Source organism: Tamandua tetradactyla, chromosome 11 (assembly GCF_023851605.1).
Source record: "Tamandua tetradactyla isolate mTamTet1 chromosome 11, mTamTet1.pri, whole genome shotgun sequence".
In the NCBI taxonomy this organism is placed as follows: Eukaryota; Metazoa; Chordata; class Mammalia; order Pilosa; family Myrmecophagidae; genus Tamandua; species Tamandua tetradactyla.
Window position 1 is genome coordinate 77,403,343 of NC_135337.1, and position 27,841 is coordinate 77,431,183.

General features: G+C 53.5%; 1 protein-coding gene across 3 annotated transcripts in view; it reads left to right on the forward strand.

Moving 5' to 3' along the window:
- Window positions 1–27,841, forward strand: part of DPP9 (dipeptidyl peptidase 9) — a 47,319-nt gene that overhangs the window by 2,528 nt on the left and 16,950 nt on the right. For all 3 annotated transcript variants that reach the window (XM_077121076.1, XM_077121077.1, XM_077121078.1), the window contains exons 3-14: window positions 271–359; window positions 4,623–4,876; window positions 11,794–11,906; window positions 14,044–14,217; window positions 14,301–14,469; window positions 15,382–15,495; window positions 17,695–17,823; window positions 18,761–18,822; window positions 20,090–20,190; window positions 22,274–22,451; window positions 22,743–22,905; window positions 27,730–27,809. In XM_077121076.1, the coding sequence (XP_076977191.1) occupies window positions 304–359; window positions 4,623–4,876; window positions 11,794–11,906; window positions 14,044–14,217; window positions 14,301–14,469; window positions 15,382–15,495; window positions 17,695–17,823; window positions 18,761–18,822; window positions 20,090–20,190; window positions 22,274–22,451; window positions 22,743–22,905; window positions 27,730–27,809 (1,593 nt within the window). In that variant the 5' untranslated portion in view covers window positions 271–303. The remainder of the gene's footprint in view (window positions 1–270; window positions 360–4,622; window positions 4,877–11,793; window positions 11,907–14,043; window positions 14,218–14,300; window positions 14,470–15,381; window positions 15,496–17,694; window positions 17,824–18,760; window positions 18,823–20,089; window positions 20,191–22,273; window positions 22,452–22,742; window positions 22,906–27,729; window positions 27,810–27,841) is intronic.

Sequence of the window (27,841 nt, forward strand, 5' to 3'; positions counted from 1 at the left end):
TGATTCTGCTTCTGGCAAGAACCCTGCACATGGCATCCCTGGAGTCATTTGAAACTCCTGTCGGCTCAGGGCCTTTTCACCTTGGGAGAGCCGTCTGGAGGAAAAGATGCCAGTTTTTGGCAAATGCCCTGCACCCTCTCACATTTCAGGGCAGGGCCTGAACCATCTGCTTCGTCAGAAGGCCCTTGGCATCGGGGCACCCCCATGGCTTAGAGTGCGTGCTCCTGGCCCCAGAGAGTTGTGGCCACGCAGTCTCTCATCTCACTGCAGGCTCCCACCCTCTCGAAGCCAGCCGAGTGGTTAATGCGGAAAGTTAAGAAGTTACGCCTGGACAACAAGAACACAGGAAGTTGGAGAAGGTAAGAAGCACGCCTCGGAACCAGAGCTCTGATTTGGGGCAATGCCGCAAAGGTTCCTGCGTTTCCAGCAGAGTCTTCAATCTTGGGGGAGCACCTTCTCTGCCCCCTCACTGCAGTCCCCCTCGCTCCCTTCTGGCTGTTTTGCATGAAGCAGCAGCACAGCCCTGTGCAGGGTCTCACCTCAGCACGAGGACCATTTGGGGCTGGAACGTTCTATGCAGTGGGAGTCCCCCTGTGCATTGGAAGGTGTTGAGCCGTGTCCCAGGCCTCCGCCCTGTAGATGCCCATTGCATCTCCTCCCCCCTGCCCTGAGCCTTGACAGTTGTGTCCATTGGTGACAACCAAGATGTCTCCAGACATGACTCTGTGTCCCCTGGGGGCAGAGAGCCCTGGCCTAGCAGCCAGGACATGGGTTTTGGGATCTAGCAGACTTTGCTGTGGGACATCAGCGAGGCCATTCAACCTCTCTGAGCCTGTTTTCCATTCTCCCAAATGGGGCTGATCTCATAGCCCCCCAAATGTAATGCAATGCAAAACTCTTATCAACCCAGATGGCCAGGCCTGGCTTGGGAGGAGAAGACCACTGCTGTTCCTGAACTGGACAGACTTAGCTCAGTATCAGTGCCCTCATACTCTGGGTCGTTTGCTCTGTGAGAAAACAAGAGCTGGGGGAGGTAAGAAGGGGATTGAAGAGAAGTTCTGAGAAACAGGGGTGGTATGAAGTTCAGCGGTTCCCAGATGCCCGGTCTGAAAAGAGGTGGTCTCCTGGGTCTCAGTGTCCCATGTGTAAACATGTCAGGTGGGCTGCTGCCGGAGGTGAGCACAGTCTCACCTCTGCGCAAGGTGCTGTGTGGGCACAGGCCGTGAGCTGACTCAATGTAAAGGTCCAGGTGGGTACCAGGGCCAGGCGGGGTGCTGCTGTTTCCCTGGGGAACCCCGCTAGCCGGGACTCAGCCCCAGGGCCCTATCCGGACCAGCCGCCCCGGGCTACTTTGAGGTATTTGCTTCCTCCGCAGAGTGGTGGGCGCCCTGGCCCAGTGCGTGCTGGGCATCCGCCGAGTGTCCACCTTCCTTCCTTCCTTATCGTTGCTCTGTGGTTGGACTGTACTCTCAGAGTCACAGTCAATACTCAGAATCCACGGCACACTCTTGGTCCCCCTCTGCTTCCCTCCCTGCAAACCCGGCTGGGATCTCTTTTTTTTTTTTACATGGGCAGGCACCGGGAGTCGAACCCTGGTCCTCTGGCATTGCAGACGAGCATTGCCTGCTAAGCCACCGTGGCCTGCCCTGGCTGGGATCTCTTGATGGTTGTTCAGGGGAAGGTGAGGGTCCCCACTCGTGAGGCGCCTGACAGAGGTCCCAGAGTCCCAAGCTAGCCTTAAGGAGAGATGTGGGGCTGTTTGTCAGGGACACCACGGGCTTCGAAGGCCTCCTCCCCCATGTCAGAAGAGTGAGGGTGGACTTGAGTCAAGGGGCTTGGAATCTGCTTGCATTTCCCCAGCTGTGTAAACTTGGACAGGGAACTCCCAGCCTGGCATTGGCGCTGGGTTGGGAAACGGCTCATCGTCGACTCGCTCCTTGAGAGCCACGTCTCAGTCACCTGCCCCTCTTCCCAGCCCCGGCGGGCAAGACTCTGCTTCTGGGTGGGAGGGCAGCCGGGAGCCTGGGCCAGGAAGCCTCACCGAGCTTAGCCCAGCTGGCTTGGAGGTCTGATCACATCGAGAAGGATCTCCTGATGTTTCACTTCATTTCTCACCTCCTGGATTGCATTTTTGCTCCTTGGGCTATCTGTGGCGATCAGAGGCAAGATAAGTTCATGGTCATTTGCTTGTGAAAGAGGCTACTGGTGTTGTCAGGGACCCTCCCAGGTTTTTGCTTGTGATGTCCCATTGGGGAGTTTGGGGAATAATGTTGTTGTTTCCCCCTATTGCAAGCAGGGTTTGAATTGGGGTGCTGAAGTTTCCAGGAGGGGGAGGTTTGGCAGCTCCCAGGAGTGAGCTCGGCTGGGTTTTCTGGGCTTGTTGCCAGCAGTGCTTCAGGTCCTGTGGGTTCCTGATCACTCAGCCGCTGCTGGGCTTGGCCTTCTCTTTAGCACCATCTGTGGCTCCTCACCACCCCGGGGGGTCAAACCTTGGCTCTGCCGCAGGCCATGTAGTCTGTGGGGGGCCCTTAGCCTGTCACTTTTCCTCCCTGGACTTGGTCTCTTTTGATAGCTGGAGCCCCGGAAGCTCTGATGTTCCCTGGCCTGGGTCTTTGATGGGTCCTGCTGGGCAGGCCTCACTTTCCCCGCCTGAAATGTTCCATGACCTTCTGGGGCCCTCTGGTGGGACACAGGTGTCAGGAGGGCAGCGGGGGATGTGCTCTGGGGCTCCACCAGGGCTTCTTCCCCAGTGCGGCCACTCAGTGGGCCCAGCTGTTGTCCTGGGGTCGTCTTTCCCTGGCTCATCCTAGAGGTCTCAGTGGGAGGCTCTGCCTGGGGATGAGCCCTTCTGCCACTCAGCCTCGGTCTCCCCACCTATACCTGGGGTGTTCAGACCTCATGGGTCACCACAAGGTCCAAGGCACACGATGCTCGCTTGAGTCCGATTTGTTTTAAAGGCACGTAGCTGTGTTCTGGGGTCTCCTTTTCCCCTTGCCTCTTGAAGTAGGCCTGTGTCCCTTGTCCTGTGGGGGCTGCCTTATGGGGGTTCCTTGTCCACAAGGGGCAGAGTCTTTTGGAGATTGGGTAGCCCGGTTCTGCTGTCCATGACTTTAGAACCCATGGCCTCCATGCTGTCCTGTTCCGTGGGTGGACAAGTAGTTAAATCCTACTTCTTGCGAGTGAGCTTGGACTTCTGTGAGCAAAGCCATTAATCCCAGGGAACATGAAGTCTAAGCCCAGGGCCAAGAACAGCCTGTGGCTTCCATCATTCAGTGTCCATAGAGGTTTGTATGCTGTTTGGTGGGGGTCACATTTCATTCTTTTTCCCATGTGACTATCCTGTGATTGCAGCACCATTTGTTGAAATTTTTTTTTTAACGTTGTTTTGTTGTTGTTATTTTGGGGAAGTGCATGGGCTGGGAATTGAACCTAGGGACTCCTGCATGGTAGACTATCCTTGTACCCATATCCCAGCTTACCTTTGCTTCCCTAACTTCTTCGCCTGCTTGGCCACTGGTGCTCTTCCGGAATCGGGTCACCGGGGCCATATTTAGATTTCCTTAGAACAAATATTTACCTGGCCAGTCCAGAATAGTCAAGAAGTGTGCTAAGCGATGCGGTTGGGGAAGAGCGGGGGACAGCCCAGCAGTAGCGGCTGCTGCTTCACGCTGGGGGAGGGAGTGGGAAGGGCCAGGGGTCGAGTGTCTCTTCCTCTTCTTGCCCTGACTTGTTGAGTCCCTGTGGCTCGGCGCTCCTTCACTGAATCACCACAGTGTCTCCCTGCTCAGCAGCCAGCCAACGGCACAGACACAAGGCCTGGGTTCTAATCCCTCCCCTCCTGCCCCGGCCTTTGTTCCGTGAGCACGCATGTCTCCTGGCAGGCCCAGGGCGAGGGGTTCACTCTGCAGCTGCTTGTGGCCTGCTGTCCAGTATGTCAGAGGCCCTGTGAGGTCCGGGGGACATAGCTGGGGGCTGGGGGCAGGCATTAAGTGAGGACCCATTGTGGCAGATCGCCCGAAGGAAGGGAGAACTGGGAGGCACATGCCAGGTGAGTAGAGAGGCCGACTTCAGTATAGATGGTTATGGAAGCTTTTGGGAAACTAACCTTGATTTAAGCCGAGCTCCGCTTAGGAGTTATTGAAGCAAAGAGAAGGAAAAGTGCGTTCCAGGCGGCAGGGACAGCAGGCACAAAAGCCCCGGGGTGGACAGGAGTTTGCCCTGCATGATCGTGAGCACGCGTAGGGTCCAGTGATCCAGGGGGTTGGACAAGCCTTGCAGCTGGCGATGAGGCCTTTGGTTCTGTCCAAGTCGCCGTGGAAAACTGAGGCAAGTTTTAAGTGATGGGGTGCAGATTTGCGGTAGGTATGGGAATTCCACTTAGGGGGTGATGGAAGGCATTCAGGAGAGAGGTGACAGTGACTCAGACTCTGGAGGGTCAGTGGGGTTGGAGGGAAGCTGAGAGAGTTTAGAGATATTTAGGGGACGGAGCCAGGGAGCCCGGCAGTTGACGGGTTTGGCACGTATCCGAAAGATGTCAAGTGTCCGACGGAGGGGCAGCTTCCACGTGCGACACAGACACGCCTCTCCCGGCTCACCTTCTTCCCACTTGTCCCTTCTTGCAGCTTCCCGCTGAATTCCGAGGGGGCGACCAGGATGGCCAGTGCAAGCCCAGCACCCGACCGGAGCAATGCGGTCGACATGGAGGACCCGGCCCCCCGCTTCCAGGTGCAGAAGCGCTCATGGGACGGGCTGCGCAGCATCATCCATGGTAGCCGCAAGTACTCAGGCCTGATCGTCAACAAGGCCCCCCACGACTTCCAGTTCGTGCAGAAGACGGACGAGTCCGGCCCCCACTCCCACCGCCTCTACTACCTGGGTGAGCCGGGGTTCCCCTGGCTGGGCGCTGTTCCCAAGACAGGCTGTCTGCTGGGCAGCTGCTCCAGAACGTCAGAGGGTCCATCCTGAGCAAAGCCAGGCCACTTCCCTGTTGACAAGGATGATCTGGGGCAAGCTTGAAGGAGGCAGGAAGGGTTCCCCGAGGGGGACAGGTGTGAGGATTAGCTTTGCAACTTTGCCCTGTCGGAGTTACAGTTGGTCCTGTGGTCCAGGCCGGTCCCGTGAATCTAGTCCCTGAGCTTGTCTCCAGGCCAGTCACTGAGTCACTTCCAAGCCACCTGGTCCCAGCGGGGTGGGATTTGTGAAAAAGAGACCTGGGCTTCAGGGTTAAGGGTGGGAGCTCTCAGTAACTCTGGTAGTGGCTCGCCTTGGAGCAATGGGTTGGAAAGATCCAGAAGCTCGAGGAAAGGAGCCTTGTCTGCACCACTGCACCTGCCATGGGCTCACCACTGAGGGTGGCATGTTACATGCCTGCTGTCCCCGCTCCAGATGCTAGGATGATTTGTTCCTTGCCTCCTCCGTCTGTGCACCTTGCAAATGGCACTTTCTGTATAATGGGCTAGTGTCTCTGTTGGACTGCAATTGCTTTGGGTCATGGGTCAGATCAGTCACTTTCACACCCTTGGCAGCTGGACCAGCGCCCTGCTCCGAGCAGGCTGACAGTCACTACCTGGCAGGTGACTCGGTGGTGACCTCTGCCCGAAGGCCTACCCGAGCAGGAAGGAGCAGCCCCCTGCAGGAGTCAGCCAGGGACATTCCTTTGAAAGCAGCCAAGGTCATGGACCCCAGGCAAGGATTTGCAGCCTCTGAACACTTGACATGCAGGCTGGATCATTCTTTGTGGCCGGGTCTGTCCTGGCTTTGTAGGACACTGAGCAGCATCCCTGGCCACTGCCCACTTGGTGCCAGTAGCAGCCCCTGTCTGTCCATCCCCCTCAAAGTTGTAACAGTTAAAAAATGCCTCGGGTGCACAGGTGGTTCAGTGGTAGAATGCTCACCTTCCATGCAGGAGACCCGAGTTCAGTTCCCGGACCACGCACATAAAAAAAAAAAAATGCATCTAGGTATTACCCAGAGTCCTCTGAGGCCTTCTGGGTGAGGATGCTGCCAAAGCAGAAGGGGCAGCACTAGAAATGATCTCCAGGCCAGGATGCTTGTCTAAAAGGCTATTGGAGTAAAGCCTACACTCAGGAAGCCCTCAGTCTTTGAATGAGTAAAAGCTGTCCTCTGCCATGATCATCCTGGGTCTGTCACTCATGGCTGGTCCCTGCAGTAAACGTACCCACAGATGCCAGGAGACCGTCCTCTGCTCACGGGAGCCACACATGCTCCTCACAACACAGACCTGTGTGGATGTCAGACAGCCTGACGGCAAGCCCAGAGATAGAAAGAGGAATGGTCTAGAACAGGGGCCCAGAAATGGTGGCTGTCTGGTTTCAGAAATGAAGCTTTGCCGGAGCGCAGTCATGCCCATCTGCTTCCTGTGTTGTGTACAGCTGCTTTTGGGTTGTGAAGGGGGCCGTCTGACCCACAAAGCCAAAAACGTTTCCTCTCTGGCCCTTTATGGAAAATGTCTGCCAGTTCTGCCCTCAAAGAAATCAGTACTGGAAAGACTTCCAGTTTTACGTGCCCAAGAGAGCGCTTGGCTTGTCAGGCCTAGAAGTGTCCCTGTCTGGCTGCCAAGCCTCCTCACCAGTGATTGGTTGACCTGCCTCCTCTCTCTGCTTCCAAGGCTCTGCGGCTGCCCAGCCCCCTTCTCCTGACACATTGTCTCAGGCCACGTGCTCACAAGTTGCAGTTCCAGGCAGGGTGCTTCTGTGAGTCCTGTGGCTGCCCTGACAAATTACCACACCCAGGACCGCTTAGGAAAAACAGGCATTTCTCTCACAGTTCTGAGGCCAGAAATCAGTTTCACTGGGCCAAAGTCAGGGTGTTGAGGCGTCCATGATCCCTCTGGGGGCTCTAGGGAAGAATCTCTTCTTTGCCTCTTCCAGCTTCAGTAGCAGCTTGCAGTCCTTGGCTGGTGGCGCATCCCTCTGTGGCCGTGTTGCTGCCGCCTCTTCTGTCTGCATCAAATTGACCCCTGCCTCCCTCCCATAAGGACCATTGTGGTGGCATTTAGGGTCCTCCTAGATATTCCAGATACCCCCTCCTTCTTGAGACCCTTAACCTCATCCCCTCTGCAAGGTTCTGTTTTGCCACATAAGGTAACAGATTCACAGATTCCAGAGCAAAGTACCTGGCATTGCATATAGGAAAAGGCCATTATCAGCTGGTGGCAATGTTGCTGAAAGGAACCTGGGCCTACCACAAAGGGCACCTCAAAGTAACAATATAGAGGGGTTCTCTGGAGCCCGAGAGCTGGAAGTCCAGCCGGACCTCCTGAAGTAGCCCCTGGGAACCTGGAAGCAAACTCGGGCAGCTGCGCTGCATGCATTCTCACCTCTCCTCGTCCACACTGTGTGCCTGCCTTCCTCCACCGCCCTACAGCTCCAGAGGGATATGTCTTGGGTTCCAGCCACTGACAGCAACAAATCAGCTCTCTGTGTCTAGGAGACGGAATTGGATTGGCTCCACATTGGGTAGATGTCTGCTCCTCGTCCAGATATCTGTGGCCCGTGTGTATGTCCTTGAGGTGCATAGCAGGCTGCTGAGGGCGTACCCCAGGGAGAAGGGGTCAGGGACCGTGGGTGCGGATGAGTAGAGAGCCTGAAACCTCTCCAGAGCCCAGCCCACCAGCCATTCTGTCTCTTTCGGGGTGACATTAGTCCCTTGAATCGATCCAGTCTGTGTCACTCAACACCCCAGGGATGGTCCTGGTGCCATTTCACACCCAAGTTCTGGGGGAGGCCTCACCACAGTCCCTGAGGATTTACAACACGTATTGGTAGCCTTTGGATCTGCAGGGTGATGCTGGCACCTACTGGGCATTTGCCAGTGGAACTGAAGGGGAGTTCTGAGGACCACCCAGCCTGCTGCTCCAAGGATGCGACTGTCCCCTCTTCCCTCCAGGGCCCCAGCTGCTTGTTCCAGGAACCTGCCTCCTTGGTTGGAGGGTCATGTGCCGTAGGAGGCATGGTGAGCTAATTCCTGGGCTAGCTCCACAGTGTGAGTGAAGGAACCTGATGCAGACTGAATCGGGCGAAGAAGGGGAAGTGTTGGCACCTATCCACCAAAATGCCAGGAAACTCCCTCCATCTACCTCTCCCCTGCACTGTATCCTGCCCTCTCCCTCCACAGGCCTCTCCTGAGTCCCCTGGCAGTTCGAGGAGGCCCTCAGAAAGGAAAGCAAAGACTCTTCCCTGCCTGCATCCTGCCCAAGCTCCAGGGGACGTTCTAACCCAGCCTGGGTTGCAGTGTACAGTGATTAAAAACAGTGTTTGCTCAGGCCTGAGTCACCAGCCGCTTTTGTGGCTGGGTCACAGGCCACAGCTGTGTGTGTGTGTGTGTGTGTACATGCGTGCGTGCTGGAGGCTGGGTCCACGTTTCCCTAAAGCAGGGGCGCGGCAGCCCTGGTGAGGCAGGGGCACAACCGCGAGGGCAGGATTCATTGCTGCCCTCGGCGTCTCCGCCCCGCCGCGCCCCTGTCATCCTCACTGTCAGCACCACTCATCCAGGGAGTGCCGGCCACGCCAGCAGGTGTGATCGCTTATCAGTCCGCATGACAGGGAAGATGGCTCCAGCGTCCCTGGCAAGGCTGCTCCTTTGACTTCCTGTTTGGGACATGCTGGCTTTTCCAGGGAGTCCCTGTGGACAGGGGCAGTCCCAGAGAAGACAGCACAACTACCGCCTGCTCCCTCTCAGCCTTCCACGTTGCCGTCTGCTTCTTTCTTTTTGAGATATAATTCATATCCCAGAAACTCACTCAGCAGTGTCTTTCATATATTAGATTTTAGTATTATATAGCCATCACCATACTCTGTCTTAGAAGATTTTCATCACTGCCCAAAAAAACACCATGTGAGGAGGATTATGGGAAGATGATGGAGTAGAAGCTGCAGGAATCGGTCCCTCCACCAAAACCAGCTATTGAAAGATAGTAACTGCCTGAATCAACTGTTTAAAAACTGTGGAGTCTGGTGGAACACTGTGCAGCATACAGGAAGAGCACGAGGAAAAGGCCATTAACTATCAGTGAATCACACCTTTGTGCAGCAGCTTTGAGTCCCCAGCCCCCAGCTGGAGGGCAGGCAGCCGTGGAGACCACAGCTCGGGCTCCTGCTGCAGCCTGCTGGGCCCAGGGTGGGCTGTAAGGACCTAAGCCTCCAAAAGCAAGACGTGTGTGGTCTGGCTGCTGACTGCTGCTTTTGACCAGCTCCTCCCGATCGCTGGGGTTTGGCTCTGAGGTGGCCACCCATGTCAGGCAGAAGTGGCATAGCAGCCTGTGGTAGTGAGATTCAGGTGTCACTTGGCCAGGTGAGTGCACCTAGTTCTGTTGCTGCGGACATGAGCCAATGGTACGTGAACCCCATCTGTTGCTGATTACATCTGCAGTCGGTTAGGAGGCGTGCCTGCTGCAATGAAGGATGTTTGACTTAATTGGCTGGTGCTTAAATGAGAGAGTGCAATGTAGCACAGCCCAGGCACCTCGACATTCCTCATCTTAGCACCCACAGTTCAGCCCAGGCCTTTGGAGATGCAGAAAGAAGTCACCCCCAGAAAGTTGTTGGAAACCAGAGGCCTGGAGAGAAGGCCAGCAGAGACCATCCTGTGCCTTCCCACGTAAGAAAGAACTTCAGTGGAAAGTTAGCTGCCTTTCTTCTGAAGAACTAACAAAATAAATCCCCCTTTTTTAAAAAGCCAGTCCGTCTCTGGTGTGTTCATTCCAGCAGTTAGCAAACTAGAACAGAGCCCTTCAGAGCGACACCTATTTCTACTTTTCTCTTTTCTCTTTCCATTCCCTGGATGGGGGCAAAAATAGTTTAGAAAAGTCACAGACTGACAGCTCCCACCCTGAATAACAGCAGCAGCAAATAGCAATTTCAGAGATGTGGGAGAACTAGATTTCCAGAGTTTTTACAGCATAATACTCAGAATGTCCAGCTTGCAACAAAAAATGTCAAAGACACAGGAAAGTATGGCCCATTCACTAGAAAAAAAGAATTTACTAGAAACCATCCCTGAGGAAGCTCATACATTAGAACTGTTAGTCAAAGACTTTAAATCAGCTGTCTCAAATATGTGACGTGAGCTGAAGAAATCTGTATACAAAGAACTAAAAGGAATTAGGAAAACGTCTGAACAAAATGAAGAGATATAAATAATAAAAAGGAACCAAGGGCAGTACGACGGTAGCTCAGCAGGCAGAATTGCCGCCTGCCATTCTGGAGACCTGGGTTCAATTCCTGGTGCCTGCCCGTGTGAAAAAAGAAAGGGAACCAAACAGAAATTTTGGAGCTGCAAAGTACAATAATTGAAATGAAAAACCCATTAGATGAATTCAATAGCAGATTTGAACAGGCAGAAGAAGGGATCAGCGAGTATGAAGACAAGGCAAATGAAATTATCCCTTCCCACTTGCACCACTCTAAATTTACTCCACGTTTTTCTTAAGCCCTTCTTAAAAGGAAACCTGTTAACTTAGTGTATTTCTTCCAATCTGTTCTCTTTTGCTAATGATGCGTCACAACCAAAGCTTTATTAAAAATGGAAAACCCAGGCCACTTGCTCTGAGAAGAAGCGACCTATAAAAAGAATATGAACAGACAGACATTGTTCATCTCTTCATCCCGGGCTTGGGGCCACCCTGTTCTGCCATTGTGTGTGAGGAGGTCTTGAAAAGATAACAGCACCGCACTGAGCCTCCCTCCTTGAGAAACTTAGGATGGAAATAGGATCAAGAGGGAAGAGAGAATTGTGTTCTCAGTAAACCATCATTGGCCAGCCTCACCTTCAGATCGCACATCGGCATGCAAGCTACAGTGCGGTTCCAGCCTGGAAGCACTTCCTTGGTCTCCCACCTTGTTGTGCAGAGAGAATCATCCCAGTTCTGCAGACGCTTTATTAATAACCACAATGCATTCATCCCCCAGATCCAAGTCGGGCATTGTTGGTAAAATACACCGTCATTTTGGCCACCAAGAAATAAAAATGACTGCACATTTGGTCGTAGGACCGATCCCAAATTCAGAGCTATAAGAATGTGGGAACTTGTGCAACCTCCTGTTGAAATGTGGTGATAATTTAATATATTGAAGGTCCTGACTGTGTAGATCCTATTATCACTGTCATAGGTAGGGTTAGATTAAGTCAGTGGTTCTCAGGTGATTCTGCCCCACCCCCACCCCCAGACACTTGGCAGTGTCTGGAGACTTGGTTATCATGATTGGGGGCAGGGTGCTGCTGGCATTGAGTGGGTGGAGGCCAGGGAGACGGCTTAACCCTGTCCATTGCCCAGGACAGCCCCTGCCAGAGAATGATCTGGCCCCAAGTCTCAGCCCTGTCAAGATTGAGAAATCCTGGATCAGATGCGTATTTCACAGTCCCTTTTCATCACTTTTGCCCCTGCCCTAGTCCTAAATTACCTTCATGCCCTTTGCAAAAGCATCGAGTAGAGAAGAACATTCAAGAACTGCTCTTTACCTGAGTTGGCTATCACCCACTGCTCTTTTTCTGTTCTCATCTGTGATATTTCTTCAGTATTGTAGGGCCTGGTCTATAGCACAAGTAGCCCAGAGGTGAAAAACCCCGTTGCTGGTGTATTTAAACCCAGGGTCGGAAACCGGGCTGGAAAGGGATGTGTCACCAGTAACTTGGGGAACGATGAGATGGGGAGAACCAGCTCAGCCAAACTGCCGGGGAGCCGGGGCCGCGGACCCAGCTGCCGCCCGACACCCTCTCCCTATCCTGGGCGAGGCCCCTCATGAGCTGTGCTGGGTTTCTCTGTTCTCTCCATAGGGATGCCTTATGGTAGCCGTGAGAATTCTCTCCTCTACTCTGAGATTCCCAAGAAGGTTCGGAAAGAGGCTCTGCTGCTCCTGTCATGGAAGCAGATGCTGGATCATTTTCAGGTGAGCCATGCCAGTCCAGGCAGGCCTGTGAGCTGTACCCCGTGGGCTCCCACTGGGGTTTCACTCCATTCAGAAGCCTTGGCCGGGGCCCTGCTGCTGTGAACAAGGCAGGTTAGGCCCGGGGCCTCTTGGTCAGGCTGTACGCGACGTCCCTTAGGATGTGGCCCTTGAGGGGCCGCAGAGCAGAGAGAAGGCTAGAGCTCGGGGTTCCTGGGCCACAGTCATGCCCCCTCCTCCCTCCCATTTGCGCTCAAGCTGCAGAGTTTAGGTTTCTGATAGGAACTCTTATCAAAAGCATCTGTTCCTTTGAAATGCATTGCTAAAGATTTGGAATTAACTTGAGTTAAGGCCCTTTTATGGAGACTGGCTAATAATTAATGTCATCCAAAGCTTGCTCTCTCCTGGAGAGCAGATACTGGGGCAGGGGGAAGGTTAGAGAGCATTTGCCATCAGATTAGTTGTATATTTTTTTGTAAACCTTTTATTTTAAAATAATTTCAAACTTACAGGACAGTTGCAAAATAATACAAAACCCATACAGAGAACACCACCGTATTCCCTCCCCAGATACTCATTTCTACCAGCTTTTAACATTTTACTACATTTGCTGTATCATTTTGTCTCTCTTATCTGTCTGTAGGTCTATCAATCATTTATCTGTCTATTCACCTATACTTTCTGAACTCTGAGTATAGGTTGTTTGTGTCATGCTCCTTGAACACATAATAGCTGCCCTGTACATTTCCTCAGAACAAAGATACTCATTTGTGTAACCACCTTAAGTGTAGTTATCAAAGGAGATTTAACATTGTCATAAAGCTTACCGTCTTTTCGTTGTTTTTCATATACACCAATAGTGTCCTTTGTAAAAATGGGCATATTTTGGTTGTAAAAGTAATTTAACAGTGTCAGAGTCACAAGGGGCACGGAATTTCTCCAGGCCAATCCGGTAACTCTGATTCTTGCCCTCGCCTGTCCCTTTCATCACACTGTGATGAAAGCCAGTAACTTTCATCACAGTGTGGGTGGACTTTTAGTTTTGGTGCCGCTTTTTTTTTTCCTTAAACTTTTTATGTAAAAATCATTTCAACTCAGAGGACAACTGCAAAACTAACCCGAAACCCGTAGGGAGTACTCTAACATCCCAACTCACCCACCCAGATACCCAGATCCACCGATTTTAACATTTTGTCCCATTTGCCTTTTACAATTTTGTCTTTCTGCCATCCTGTCCCTCCATCCATTCATCCGTCATCTCTATCCATCTGTCTGTACATCTGTCCATCCATCCTTCCTGCCTTCCATCCACCCATCTCTGCCTCTCCATCTTTTTCTGAACACATAAGAGTAGTTTGTAGGCGTCGTGCTCCTTGAACCCTTCGTGCTTCCACGTATACTTACTGTGAATGAGAAGATCCGCTTCTGTAATGGCTCAGTTCTTTTCAAGTGTCTTTCTTCTTGGCAGCACTTCTTGGGGCCTTCACCCAGGTTCCGAGTTCTGCTCTGACAAGCCATATGCAAACCCAGTAATCTACCTCCCTGGCCCCCCTCGGGTTTGCACCCGCTCCCCCCTCCCCAACCTGTGCAGGGATCAGGAGTGTTTGGCAGCCCGCTGTCTGGGTCTGGAATGACTGCTCCTGGGTCTGGAATGACTGCTCCTGGCGGGAAGGGGTAGTGTGTGGGAGGGGGTGGCCTGGCAGGGCAGGTGGCTGGGCTGAGGATTCACGTTGGGACCAGGGAAGAAGGCTCCAGCCGTGTTTCTTTTGCTGGGGGACAGAAGACTCCTGCCCCAGGACCAGTGTTGGCCTTAGGGAAAGACTTTGATTTGTCCGCTGCTTGGGCCACAGGAAAGCCCAGGGGAGGGAGGGGGTGAAGGCAGCCTCTGTGCGGGCCCTGGCACCCTTGTTGCCCACCATCCTTGGATGGCCGATCCAGCCATTATCACAGCACCCCAGGGCCTCCAGGTGCAGGGAACTCTCCCCCCCGCCCCGCCAGCTTCCTGGCCCAGCTCAGGATGGCCCTGCCCCTCAGCAGCTCCCTCTGCTGTGGACCAGAGTCAGAGCCCCCCAAGAATCCCCAGGCTGGGGGAGGGGGGACGAGCAGGGCCCTGTAACCGCCGACACCCGTGTGTCCCCAGGCCACGCCGCACCACGGGGTCTACTCGCGGGAGGAGGAGCTCCTGCGGGAGCGCAAGCGCCTGGGCGTCTTCGGCATCACCTCCTATGACTTCCACAGCGAGAGTGGCCTCTTCCTCTTCCAGGCCAGCAACAGCCTCTTCCATTGCCGCGACGGCGGCAAGAACGGGTTCATGGTGCGCTGGAGCCCCAACCGGGAGTGGGGGCGGGCAGGGGCGGTGCCCGGGGCTTTCTCCCTGAGCTAGGCCCGTGTCCTCAGGTGTCCCCCATGAAGCCGCTGGAAATCAAGACCCAGTGTTCAGGCCCTCGGATGGACCCCAAAATCTGCCCTGCTGACCCGGCCTTCTTCTCCTTCATCAATAACAATGACCTGTGGGTGGCCAGCCTGGAGACGGGTGAGGAGAGACGGCTGACTTTCTGCCACAGAGGTGAGGGCTGGCAGAGGGCACCACGGGTCCCTCCGTGGCTGGGAGGGACGGAGGGACCGGGACCTGCGCCTCCAACCCCCGCCCTGGTGTGGTGGGTTTTGCCGGAGCCACCAATCCAGCGTCTAGCCCCCCATTGCCAGGAGTCTTCCTGGCCCTGCTCTCCCCATGCCACGCCTCCATGCGCAGACCTCTGGTGCCCTCTTAGGGTGGCAGTGGCTTTCCCTGCCTGGCGTGGCGTTTTCCTCTGCATGATCTGGCCCTCCTTCTGCCGCCTGCTCATCAGGCCCCTCCACTGACCACACACCCTCCCTGCTGCCTCTTTGCCTCCGCCCTGCCACCTTCCAATCACATCTGCTCTCTGGGGTCTCCTGCCCACTCTTTTTTTTTTATTAATTAAAAAAAATTAACAAAACATTTAGAAATCATTCCATTCTACATGTACAATCAGTAATTCTTAATATCATCACATAGTTGCATATTCATCATTTCCTGCCCACTCTTGCCCGCCCATGATGGCCTCATCCTCCTTTGGATGTCAACCATTGGGTCATAGACCCCTGTCTCCCCACTCCGGCTCCCTAGCCCCAGCCCCGTCTGTCAGCACCAGTGCTCAGTTGGGTGCGTCCAGGGAATACCTTGCAAAATCCAGAGACGTTTTTGGTTGCCGCAGCTAGGGGTGGGTGTTACTGGCATCGAATGGAGTGGACACCACAGGTGCTGCTCAACCTCTGATGGTGCAAGGACGTACCCCCACCCCCAGGGGCGTTCTGGCCCCAAACACCCAACGGGGCAGGAGTGGAGAGGCCCTGCTGTAAAGGAGCCTCGGGACTCCTCCATCTCTTCTGTGCTCTCCCACAGAGCTCCCGGCTTCTGCCCCGGTTAGAGCACTGCCCATCTTTCCTCTCTCTCCAGGTTTGTCCAACGTCCTAGAGGACCCCAAGTCTGCCGGTGTAGCCACCTTTGTCATCCAGGAGGAATTCGACCGGTTCACTGGTTACTGGTGGTGTCCCACAGCCTCCTGGGAAGGTAGGGGCTTCCGCATTTTCCAGAAACGCTTCTGCGCCCATGTCTTTTCAGTCGCCCTCTCATGTTTTTCTGCTGTTTGCTTTTTTCACTTAAAATGGACCTACATCTTTTACCATCAGCCCGTAGAGAGCTCTGACGATTGTTGACACCCCTGTGGCACGGACGGACCTTCATTTATTTAACTAGTTCCACGACTCCCAGCACTGGTTGTTTCCAATATTGAGTTTAGGTTTTGCTTAGGTGTTATAAACAATCCTATAATGAGCATCTTTGCATATTGTGGTGACGTCTGGTAGTGTGTCAGCGGTTCTCACCTGGGGCACCTGGCCTCTGGGGCGGGGGGAGTGGGGGGGGCATGTTTGGCATTGTCCGGAGAAGTTTTTGATCATCACAGCTGGGTGGGGGAAAGTGCCCCTGGCATCTCACGGGTGGAGCCCAAGGATGCTGCTCAATACCCTACAATGCCCGGGATAGCCCCTGTCCCAGAGAATTCTCCAGCCCCTGTGTCAGTAGAGCTGAGGCCGAGAAACCCTGCTGCGGAGAAGATTCCCCACTATAGGAGACCTGAATTGAAGTTACCTGCATCTTGAAACTTAAAGGTTATAGCCAGCCTGTTCTGAAATAAGTGAGACCAGCGGGTCCTTCCCATCTCCCTGGTTCTGTCCGCATAGGAAGGGGGTGTCTGATTCCCTCCATATGCAGGCGACCAGAGTCAGCCTTGTAAGCACAGGGGAGTCATTGCCCAGGAGGCACCTCTGCCGGGATGGCCTGGTGTGACCTCGGGGTTTCCACACTTCCGGGCCAGGGCTCCCCTGCGGGGGGCGGGGTCAGGGCCAAGTCTCTGCTGCCAGTGGACGGGCTCCGTGGCATTAGCATGTCTGGATTTCTGAAGAGAGACCATAGCAACCCAGACCAGGTGTGCCCCCTCGTCCCTGCTCCACTATTTGCCTTTAGATCAACTTGCCTTTCACTGAAACTGATTGGAGAAGATAAGCTTTTATTTCTCCCATAAGTGGAAAGGCAGGGCCACTTCCATACCCAGGAGGTTGCCAACGAATTGGTGCCGTTGCCTTCCTGCAGCTCTTAGGAGAGCAGGTGGGCTGCCCCAGCAGAGACCCCAGCCCCATCAGGCAGCCTCCTCTCCCTTCTTTCCTCAGTTTCCTGCTTTGTAAAACGAGGCGGGGCCCAGGGCAGGGTCTCCGCATCTCCGCATTCCTGGCACAGGGGTCTTGGTCATTCTCGGGTGGGGTGTGCCTTATTGGGTGATGAGCAGCAGTGTCCCTGGTCTCTGCCTGCTGGAGGGAGACCAGGCACACCCCCCTCCCTCTGACACCCACAGGTATCTCCAGACTATGCCCAGTGTCCCCGGGGCAGAACTACCCCCGGGTGAGAACCCTGGCCTTGGATGCCACCCAAGGCCCCAACTCTGGCCTCTGGTGTGTAAGTGGCCCCAAAGCCTTTGACCATGTTGCCTGAATGCTGTGGCGGCCAGGTGCTCACCACTTCTGTTAAACCCTCCCCTGGAACGTATACCACGGGCCGCCTCCGTGCCAGTTTGCAGGGGGCACAGCCCTGTTCTCAGACCCCGGCTGCCCGAGAAGAGCCTTCCTGGAGGACAAACCCTAAGGGCTGCAGAATCCTTTATGTCCAGTCATAGAGCTGAGCTAGAATGCCTGCACCGCTCCTTCCAAGCGGCAGGATCTCAGGCCCGTTGTGCAGGCTCCCCACCCTGGCCTGCCATCTGTGGCGTAGGCACACAAGGTCCTACCCGCAGGCTGCTTTAGTGTGCGGCCACTTCCTCCCAGACACCCGCTGGTCAGCCTGTGGGGCAGTGTACTGGAGGGTGTGGGAAGGGTGGGCCTGGCCTTCTCAGCAACTGAGGTAGAGGAAGGAAAGGGCACAATGAGGAAGGGAGGGCTATGACTTCCTTGCTGTCTGCCAGCTCGTTTCTCAGCCACTGGCCTGCATGATTTCCACGCAGTCCTTCTCCTTGGATCCTGTAGCCACCAGCCGAGCCATCTGGTGCTGGGAATTGCGCCGTTCTTGTTACCATGTTACTTACACAACAGAGCACAGGCCCCTGTGCCCCCCGCCAAGGCCTAGCGTTTGACAGAGGCTGGCTTCCAGCTTTAGTGGCTGCCCTGTGTCCCCAGTGGTCCCCTGCGTGGGCTCAGTGGCTCCCCCCACCCCGTCCCCAAGGTTCCGAAGGCCTGAAGACACTGCGGATCCTGTACGAGGAGGTGGACGAGTCCGAGGTGGAGGTCATTCACGTCCCGTCTCCAGTCCTAGAGGAGAGGAAGACGGACTCGTATCGTTATCCCCGGACAGGTGGGTCAGCCCAGGCCAGGGGTCCAGGGGCCTTGGGGTGTGGTCGTGAACCCCTGGAAGGTTCCTTTCCTTCTTAAGTTTATAACACACCCCCGAGACCCCTCCTTCTCCCTGCTCGCTGACCCTCCTCATGTGAGTCAGCAAACTGCCCCTGTACAGGGCCAGAGAGCACCTGTTCTCAGCTTTGCAGACCAGTCTCTGTCCCAGCTTCCCGATCCAACCGTTGCAGCACGAAAGCAGCCACCACCAATACGTGAATGCCTGGCCGGGCCACAGGCCAACAAAACCCAAGCAAGGGCGTGGACGTTAGAATTGCACAGAATTTTTCCAAAGCAGCGTAATTGCATTTTTCTTTTGATTTTCTTTGTAAGCCATTTAAAAAGGTAAAAACCCTTCTGAGCATGAGAACTGTTATAGGTGAAGGAGGCAGGTGGGATTCGACCCGGGCTGTCATCTGCTGAACCCCGGGGAACTGAACAGGCCCATGGTGCATGCAAGTCAAACCCCTGGGAAACGGTTGTCCGGCCGTCCCCACCCAGCCCACTCGAGCCCTCACCTGGCTTGGGACAGGGGCCGCCTCTTAGCACGGCTAAGTGCTCTGATTGTGTCTGCGGTCAGCATCTGGCCCTCCGAGGGCAGGGGCTGTGTCTTCCCCGTGTCTGTGCCCCACGACCTCCCTTCCCCACCCCGGCACAGCATCTGTCCTGTTAATGTCAGAAATAAGCTCCAAAGTCCAAAACTACCTGACAGACTTCCTGCTCATGCCAGAGAGGGCAGCTGGCCTACAGACAGACCTTTGGACACCCGCTCCCCACTTCCGCTGATGCTGTTGTCTTTCCATGGGCGACACCTACAGTCTTGGCCCCAGGCCAGACCAGCCCCAGCCCCAGGCCAGACCAGCCCTGGGAGGCCCTCACCACACTTTCCCTTTTTCTAGGTAGCAAGAATCCCAAGATTGCCTTGAAACTGGCTGAATTTCAGACGGACAGTCAGGGCAAGGTAAGAGGGCCCAGCGCATCCCAGAGAAGCTACAGGATGAAGGGGTTGGGCCCTGGGTGTGCTCCAGGATTTGAGTAGACACTTAGGTGGGGTCAGCAGGCAGTTCTGTCCTTTCCAGGGCAGGTCGGTCGTGAGGCCCAGCGATCCAAGCATCACAGGTTCTTCTTGAAGACCTGGGCTCTGGGCTGGCCGCCACCATATCTGCCCCCTAGAGTGGTACTGAGGTACGAGCAAGAAACGAAGTGCCTCAAGCTGCAGCCCCCCACCAGGGTAGAAGCAGCGGGGTGTTTCCTGGCTTCCTCAGGAGGGTGGCATTGGCAGGTCTGAGCTTCCGGAACAGAGGGCTCCACAGAGCAACCCAGGCCCCAGCCCAGCAGCCCCCGGAGCAGGGAAATTACCCTGCTGCAGCATCTTGGGCAGGTCCCCATGTGGCATTTTCCTGGACCCTTCAGCAGTCGTGGCTCTCTTCTGTCACCTCACGTGATCTGACGGTGGTCAAACAGCGCCCAGCCCAGGGGCCCCGTCCACCTCGTGAACCGCTGCTCAGGTCCTCCCAGCCCGGAGGAGGTGACAGGCAGCAAAGGCATCACGGCGCCAAAGCTCAAGGCATCCCTCCCGAAGCGAGCCCCGGGCAGGGGTCCCGCTCAGAGGTCCCGCTCAGGCCCTGCCCTCCTCAGCATGGCTGTCAGAGCCGTGGCTTTGTGGGCTCCTCCTCTCCCCTGTGCCCTGTCTCCTGGCTTAGTGCTAGTTATCGAGAAACTGCCCCTCTCACAAAACTTAGGATCTCACCAAGTTTGGCCAGGTCACACCGGGGAACTACACAGATCCCACACATGTCCTCGTAGGTGTGGGAAGACCGCACGTCAGAGGGGGAGATCTCGGGTTCATTTGCAGTTTTGTTTTAGGCACGGCACACCACCACCCCCTTCACTCTTTCCAGAACATTCTGGCAGATTGTACACAGATCCACCATCAGTGACTATCTCACCTTCCTGGCTCTGCCGAGCCCCATGTAGATGTGTCCATTGTAGTATTTTAGGTAGTTCCTCCGCCTCTCAGACTTGCGGGGTCACGAACCGGGCAGCTAGGGCACACGCTGGTATTGATGCAGGCACACGTCAGACTCCGTGACGCCCTTCCTCCGTGTCTTCCTTTGGGCCCCTCGTGTCGTCACGTCGTCTCCACGGAGGCTCGAGGCCGGGTCTTGCCCCTATTGCATAGCTGTCTTTGCAGACGGCAGTGTGACCCAGGTCTGGTTTTGCTTTAGATCGTCTCAGCGTGCGAGAAGGAGCTGGTGCAGCCTTTCAGCTCACTGTTCCCGAAGGTGGAGTACATCGCCAGGGCCGGGTGGACCCGGGATGGCAAATAGTAAGTGTTTCTGTTCGGGGCGACCCGACTCTTTCACAGTGGGGCCCTCAGACCCGGACAGCCCCACCACCACCTCCCTGCCTTCCTGCCTTCCCTGCCGTTCGTTTGTTCGGATATTTTCTCTTCGTGGTACCAGTGCCAAGGCTGGTGTCAGCCCAAGTAGAAATGGCCTCCCCTTGTTTCCGAAGTTTTCTTCCAAGCTGCAGCCAGAGTACAACAAATAGATTTTTTTGAAGTCCTGGTTTTGGTCCCACTGGAGTTTTGACAGTATTTTGCAAACTGGTGTGCAAACATCCAGAGAGCAATTTCAAGTGACACCAGGCTCCCCATTGTAAGAAGCACTGACTCACAAGATAAAGGCATCCCCTTCTCCGTCACTTTCCAGCCCCTCGGCTTGTGTCAAGGAGAAAAACCTCATTAATACCCATCTGAACCAGAGCCCATACAGTCGTCTGTGGGCTAAATCCAGCCACTGCCTGCTTGCTTCTGATCTTAAAATTTTTATTATGACATAAATACAACATAAAATTTCCCATTTTAACCACTTTGATGTGTTCAATTCAGTTTCGTTAATTACATTCAGAAGGTTGTGCTGCTTTCACCCACTTCTGTGAGCAAAACACTTCAGTCAACCTGGTTAGAAACTGTCTACCCATTTATCAATAATTCCCTGTTCCTTGCCCCCACCCTAGCCCCTGGTAACCTCTAATCTACATCCTATCTATGTGAATTTACCTGTTCTAAACGTTTCATCTATGTTTTTTCCTTTTATTTTTCCTCTTGTATCTGTATTCTTTCACTCAATGTGATGTCATCCAAGTTTATCCATGTTACAGCATGTATCAGACCCTCATTCATTTTGACGGCTGCATAATATTCCATTATCCATTCTTTTTTTTTTTTTTTGAACATGGGCAGGCACCGGGAATCGAACCCGTGTCCTCTGGCATGACAGGCAAACATTCTTGCCTGCTGAGCCACCGTGGCCCACCCTCCATTCATCTTTTGATGGGCACTTGGGTTGCTTCCACCTTTTGGCTATTATAAATAATATTGTGATGAATGATGGCATTCAAACATCTGCCTGAGTCCCTGCTCTCAGTTCTTTTGGGTATATACCTAGGAATTGCCAAGTCATATGTTATATGTTTATATAAACATATAGTTGTATGTTTAACTTTCTGCAGAACTCCCCAACTGTTTTCCACAGTGGCTGTACCATTTTACATCCCCGTCAGCAATGTGCAGGAGTTCCTAGTTCTCTGTGTCCTAGCTGACACTTATTTTAGTTTTATTTCCGGTAATCACTGTACTAATGGGTGTGACATGGTATCTCATTGTGGGTTTGCTTTGCATTTCCCCAGTGCTTCCTGCTTTTGGATGGCCCACAAGCTGAGGGTGGTTTTTACAAATTTTAAATGATTGGGATGGGGGACAAGGGGGAATCAAGAGAAGGGTTATATTTCATTGCACTTGAAAATGATATGAAATTCACATTTCAGCACCCATAAGTAAATTTTTTATTGGCTCACAGCCACTTACAAATTATCTGTGATGGTTTTCATGCTACAGAAACACAAGTGAGTAGTTGCTAGAGACACCACCACCCTTGATAGAGGTTGCCCACTGCTGCTCCAGCCCCTTGCTGGCCTCCGTTTTTAACAGAGAGAGCCCAGGTTTCTGGCTCGATGGCTTCGGTAGCCAACATGCTCTCTTTATGTTGAGGTGCTGGCTCTCCCTTTGTGCTACATTTCCTTTTAAAATAAAGCTAAAAGTATTGCCCATTAAACAAAAAATTTGAAATTAACGGTAGCCCTGGAGGCCAAGGATGTGGCAGAAATTAAGACATTTGTGAAATGCAGCAGTAAGATCAGCAGTGGATAACATTTGCAGAATACTCAGATCAGAGTCAGGTAAACCATCCTGTGGCCCTTGGCAGCTTACTCAGTCAAGTGTAGGCAGAGTCCGGAAATAAAAAAGACCAGTTCTGACTCCGAGTAGGTTTGGAGAAAAAGGTGCTGCCCTGGGGGTGGGTGCTGAGGGCACGCAGGGGGCCAGCCTCCTCCCCACCTCTCCCTTTCAGTGCCTGGGCCATGTTCTTGGACCGGCCTCAGCAGCGGCTCCAGCTCGTCCTCCTGCCCCCAGCCCTGTTCATCCCGGCCACCGAGAGTGAGGAGCAGCGGGTGGCCTTTGCCAGAGCTGTCCCCAGGAGCACGCAGCCGCACGTGGTGTATGAGGAGGCCACCGACGTGTGGATCAATGTAAGGGCGGGAGGGTCTGAGCCAACCCCCCTGCCCCCCACATCTCCTACCCCACCCCCAGATTCCCCACTGGGCAGCAGGCCCGCAGCAGGCCTAGGGGCCCCTGGGCGGAGATGCAGGCTGAGAGCTGAGAGCCGCTGGCCTGGGTGAGGGCAGCCCACAGGGGCTGGCCTCTGGCCTCCGTCTGTGCCCGCCTAGCTGAGGACCCCCCATCTTCCTCGACAGGGCACAGCCTGGTGGTATGGGGCCCCCCCACCTTCTGACGTGTGTTCTCTCTTCTACCTTGCCCAGGTTCATGACATCTTCTATCCCTTCCCCCAATCAGAGGGAGAAGAGGAGCTCTGCTTCCTCCGAGCCAACGAGTGCAAGACGGGCTTCTGCCACCTGTACAGGGTCACCGCAGTTCTGAAGCAGAGCGACTATGACTGGGCGGAGCCCTTCAGCCCCGGAGAGGGTGAGGACAGTTAGTCGTTTGTTGTCCTGGGGACCGTTTTTATTCACTGCTCCAGCCCACCCCTACCAGGCACACCCATGGGCGAGGGGGCACCAAGGAGTAAGAAACCAGCCTTGCTTGCTAGCAATCATAACCTGGTAGGGGCTGTAAATGGCTGATGACGCATTTATCCCATCAACAGTATTTATCAAATGCCCACTATGTGCCAGGCCCTTTTGTAGGTCAGGGGTCAGCAAACTATGGTCCCAGGGCCAAATCCGGGCCACCTCCTTTTTTTGTTTTTTTTTTTAACATCTATTTTTATTAATAAAACCAATCAACATACACCATGAACATTCTTAACAAATGAACATTCCATACTCGGTATACAATCAGTGGCTCACAATGTCATCACATAGTTGTGTACTCATCACCACGATCATTTCTCAGAACATTTATGTCACTCCAGGAAAAGAAATAAAAAGAAAAAAAGAAAAAAACTCATACATGCCATACTCCTTACCCCTCCCTCTCATTGACCACTAGTATTTCCCTCTACCCAATTTATTTTAACATTTGTTCCCCCTATTATTTATTTAATTTTAATCCATATTTTTTACTCATCTGTCCATACCGTAGACAAAAGGAGCATCAGAACAAGGTTTTCACAGTCAACATGGTCACTTTGCAAAAACTATTATCATGGTACGGTCATCTTAAAGAAACATGGCTACTGGAAAACAGCTCTACAGTTTCAGGCACTTTCCTCTAGACTCTCTAAAACACCTTAAACTATAAAGGGGATGTCTGTATAATGCATAAGAATAACCTCCAGGATAACCTCTCGACTCTATTTGAAATCTCTCAGCCACTGACACTTTATTTTGTCTCATTTCACTCTTCCCCCTTTTGGTCGAGAAGGTTTTCTCAATCCCTTGATGCTGAGTCTCAGCTCATTCTAGGATTTCTGTCCCACATTGCTAGGAAGGTCCACACCCCTGGGAGTCATGTCCCACGTAGATAGGGGGAGAGTGGTGAGTTTGCTTGCTGTGTTGGCTTAGAAAGAGGCTGTATCTGAGCAACAAAAGAAGTTCTCTGGGGGTGACTCTTAGGCCTTATTTTAAGTAGACTTAGCCTATCCTTTGCAGGGATAAGTTTCATATGAACAGACCCCAAGATTGAGGGGGCTCAGCCTATTGATTTGTTTGTCCCCACTGCTTGCGGAAATATCAGGCCTTCTGCAAATGCGGAATTTGAATTTTCCCCCTTTCTCACCATTTCCCCAAGGGGACTTTGCAAATACTTTTTTTATTCACTGTTCAAATCACTCTGGGATTTATCAGAGCATCACTCTGGACAAACCTACAAAATCTCATGCCCTACTCAAGAGTCCATGTGGTTATGGTGTTCAATTAAACTGTCCATGTAAGTTATATTAGGAGATGTACTAGTCAAAATATAAATTTTGTACAAAATAAACAGTTTTTGCTTTAGTTTCACACATAAGTTAAGGTTTTAAAATATGGATTACTATCTATTTTCAACACCCTGCAATATTGACATTCCTTTGTTCTTCCTCATGCAAAAACATTTTTAATTTGTACATTTAGTCACTATCATTGTACACTTCAGATATTCCTAGATTATACCATCTCAGTCTTTATCTTCTATCTTTTCTTCTGGCTTCATTTGTGCCCCCAGCTCTCTTCCCTCTATAATTCATATGACAGTTAGGTAGTATTATGCTATCCATTTCTGAATTTTTTCAATCAGTCCCATTGCACAGTCTGTATTCCTTCAGCTCCAATGGGCGGTGCGACGGTGGCTCAGTGGCAGAATTCTCACCTCCTATTTTTGTAAAAGTTGTGTTGGTACGTGGCCATGTGCATGTCCATTTATGTATTGTCTGTGGTGGCTTTTGTGTATAACAGCAGAGTGGAGTAGTCAGGACAGAGCCAGTCTAGCCCACAAAGCTAAAAATACTTATAGCCTAACCCTTTCTAGAAGAAGTTGCCAACCCCTGTTCTAGGTGCTGGAGATAGAAGTATAGAAAAAAAAAAGAAAGCATTCCTGTCCTTGAGGGACATTCTAGTGAAGGAGACAGAAAATAAGCCCAAAACAGCAATGATCATTGCGGGTGATGAGCAAGCCGGCTGAGGGGTATGAGAGGGAGGGTCCTTCTTTCTAGATGGGGTGAGGGGAACGCTGTCAGGATGAGATGCTGGTGAGCAGACACCTGGGCACAGTGATGGAAGGAGCCACACAGGTGTCTAGGGAAAGGGCGAGCCAGTCAAAGGAATAACCTGTGCAAAGGCCCTGCAGCAGGGCCAGGCCTGGTTTTGCTGGAGCTGGGAGGGCAAGGAGGCCACAGGGGTAGTCACACAGGACCCTGTGGGCTGTGGGCTGTGGGAAGGACATGGGCTTTCACCACGAAGGAGGTGGGAAGGATTTAAAATGAATTCTCTGGCAGCCACATGGAGCGTAGACAGAGAGGTAAGGAGAGGGATGGCCGCTGGGGTGATGGCAGGAGACGTGTGTCAGGCTCTGGGTATGCCCACAGCAGAGCTGACATGATTTGCTGGTGGCTTAGAAGTGGGGTCCGAGAGAGATAAGAGGCAGGGCTGCCCCAAAAGTTTCCAGAGATCTGATGCAAAATGGTAAGACTCTTGGAGAGACAGGTTTGGGAGAGAAAGATCCAGTGTTTGGTTTTGGACACGTCTGAGTTGAGATGCTGGGTGGTGGAAACGTCACATGGGCAGGTTGTTGAACTCAGAAGAGCGCAGAGTACACTGGCAGAGAACATGGGCGTTACTGGCAGACAGGGGGCATCTCAGCCTCGGGAGTGAGGTTGGAGAGCTGGAGAGAGAAGAGATGTGGTCTGAGAGCCAAGTGGGATGCCTCCAGGGTTAGAGCAGGTCTGCCCAGGGTCATGAATGGGCTGGCTGGATCGCCCTCTGTGACGGGGGCACCCATGAGACTGAGGGGAACCACAGTCCCCCCAGGGAGGGTGGTGGCCAGAGGCTGGGAGCCAAGGAGAAAGAGTTTCAGGAAACAAGCTGTGTCACAGCAGCTGAGGGGACAAAGGTGAGCCCACTGGCTAGGGCGTTGTCTTAGCTGCTCAGGTTCCCTGGCAGCTGCTCCTCGCTGGCAGAGCCCATCTCACAGGCAGGCTTTGTTTGACTCATTGGCTTTGGGTATTTTCAGTTTGTCCGTCTGTTGAAGTTAGCTGTCCCTGCCTAACTCAGGGAAATTTCTCTTTAAAATCCTCAATTCTGCCTCTGTTTGGAACACGGGTCGGCCTGACAGCCCCAGGCTTGTGTTTGCCTGGTGGTCACCAACTGGCACGTGCAGCAGCTGCACTTTAGCCGGAGCGCAGGTTTTCCAGGACTTCCCAGGGCTTCATGTGCCCCGCAGGCTGGCTTATGCCCCCAGAGCCACCTGCCAGGGCTGTGCGTTCTCCACGCCTGGTCCAGCCCTGCCCCTCGCACTCACTCCACGATGGAGGTCCCTGCACTCAGCAGACGGTGATTAAACAGAGGAGAAGGTGAGGCCGCAGGTAGCTGTGGAAACAGGAGACAGGTCAGGAAGCTTCTGGAAGCTTCCAGAAGTGGTCATATTTAGGTGGAGCCTGGAAGATGGGTGGGGTAGAGGAGTGAGGGACAGTCACGCCCTGGCACAGGGAAGTGTTGAGATAAAATGGGGCTTTCTCACTGGAGAAGAGTTGCACAAGAAAGGGCCGGGAGGTGTGCTCGGCAGATCCCTCTGGGCACGAGCTCCCATCTGGATCCAGAGGGAGCTCTAGGAGGCTCTGGGAAGGGGGAGCAAGGAGGTCGGAGCTGATTTGGAGGCCAGAGGACTGAGCAGTGGCCTAGGGGAGGCAGGAGAACCTAGGGGGACAGGCCGGCCTCAGGCCTAGGGACCCAGTGGAGGGCAGGCTAGTCCGTGAGCGCCAGCTCCAGCTGTGTTGTCATCAATTCCCCCTCCCACACCTCTGCCTCCAGGGGCCTGGCAGGCGGCTGGCATAGTTTTAAAGAGCTCCGAGTTGGCCCTCTCCCTGCCTTTTGTGTAGGCTCTTGACCCAGAGAGGGAAGCCAGGGCAAGCTGTGGCTGTAGGGACCAGGGGCACCTCTTCCACCCAAGGCCACACCTTGTACCACGGTGACTTCCCTACACCTGGAGAAGTTCCTGTCTACCCATCCTGTTTGATTATTGCCCAGGAAATTTGTCCCTGTGTTTCGGGTAGTTGGCTTTAGACCCGAAAGGATGCAAGAGAAAATGTAGCCACCATCCATAAACTGTCTTAAAAACTCCCAATCTGGGGCAGCAGATGTCCTGTATTATTTCCCCGGCGAAATCTCCAAGGAAGGTGAAAATGCCACTGAGCTTTTGCCTCCGACCAAAGGGTTTCATCAAAGCTTGTTTTTCCGATTTTCCAAAACCCCAGTGCGTCCCGAGATTGCAGGGCCAGAGTTCAGCAGTGCTGGTTTCCTGGCCATGTGCCACGCAGACACGCAGAGTTCTAAAACTGGGAAATTGCATTAAAAATCCAGATCCCTGGTTTTTCTTGGAAAACACTGGGCCCACCGTCCCACGACCCGAACCACCTCTGCAGCCCCTTGAGCCATTCCATGGCCACCTAGCGTGGCTGGGTCCCACAGTCTCGTATTCTGGACCCTGCCGCCCTCCCTCCTATTACCTGCCTGGCCACGTGGGCATCTGCACTGGCCATCGGGGTGGCTCAATATCCCGGCGTTAGCCCGGATGGAATTTGGCCTCAGAGCCCCTGGGTCCACACAGCACAGTCCCGAGTTTCCCCTTCACCTCTTTTCCTTTCCTTACTTCCAGATGAATTTAAATGCCCCATTAAGGAGGAGATCGCTCTGACCAGCGGTGAATGGGAGGTTTTGGCAAGGCACGGCTCCAAGGTACCAGAGTCTCCTGGCACCCCCACTGCCCC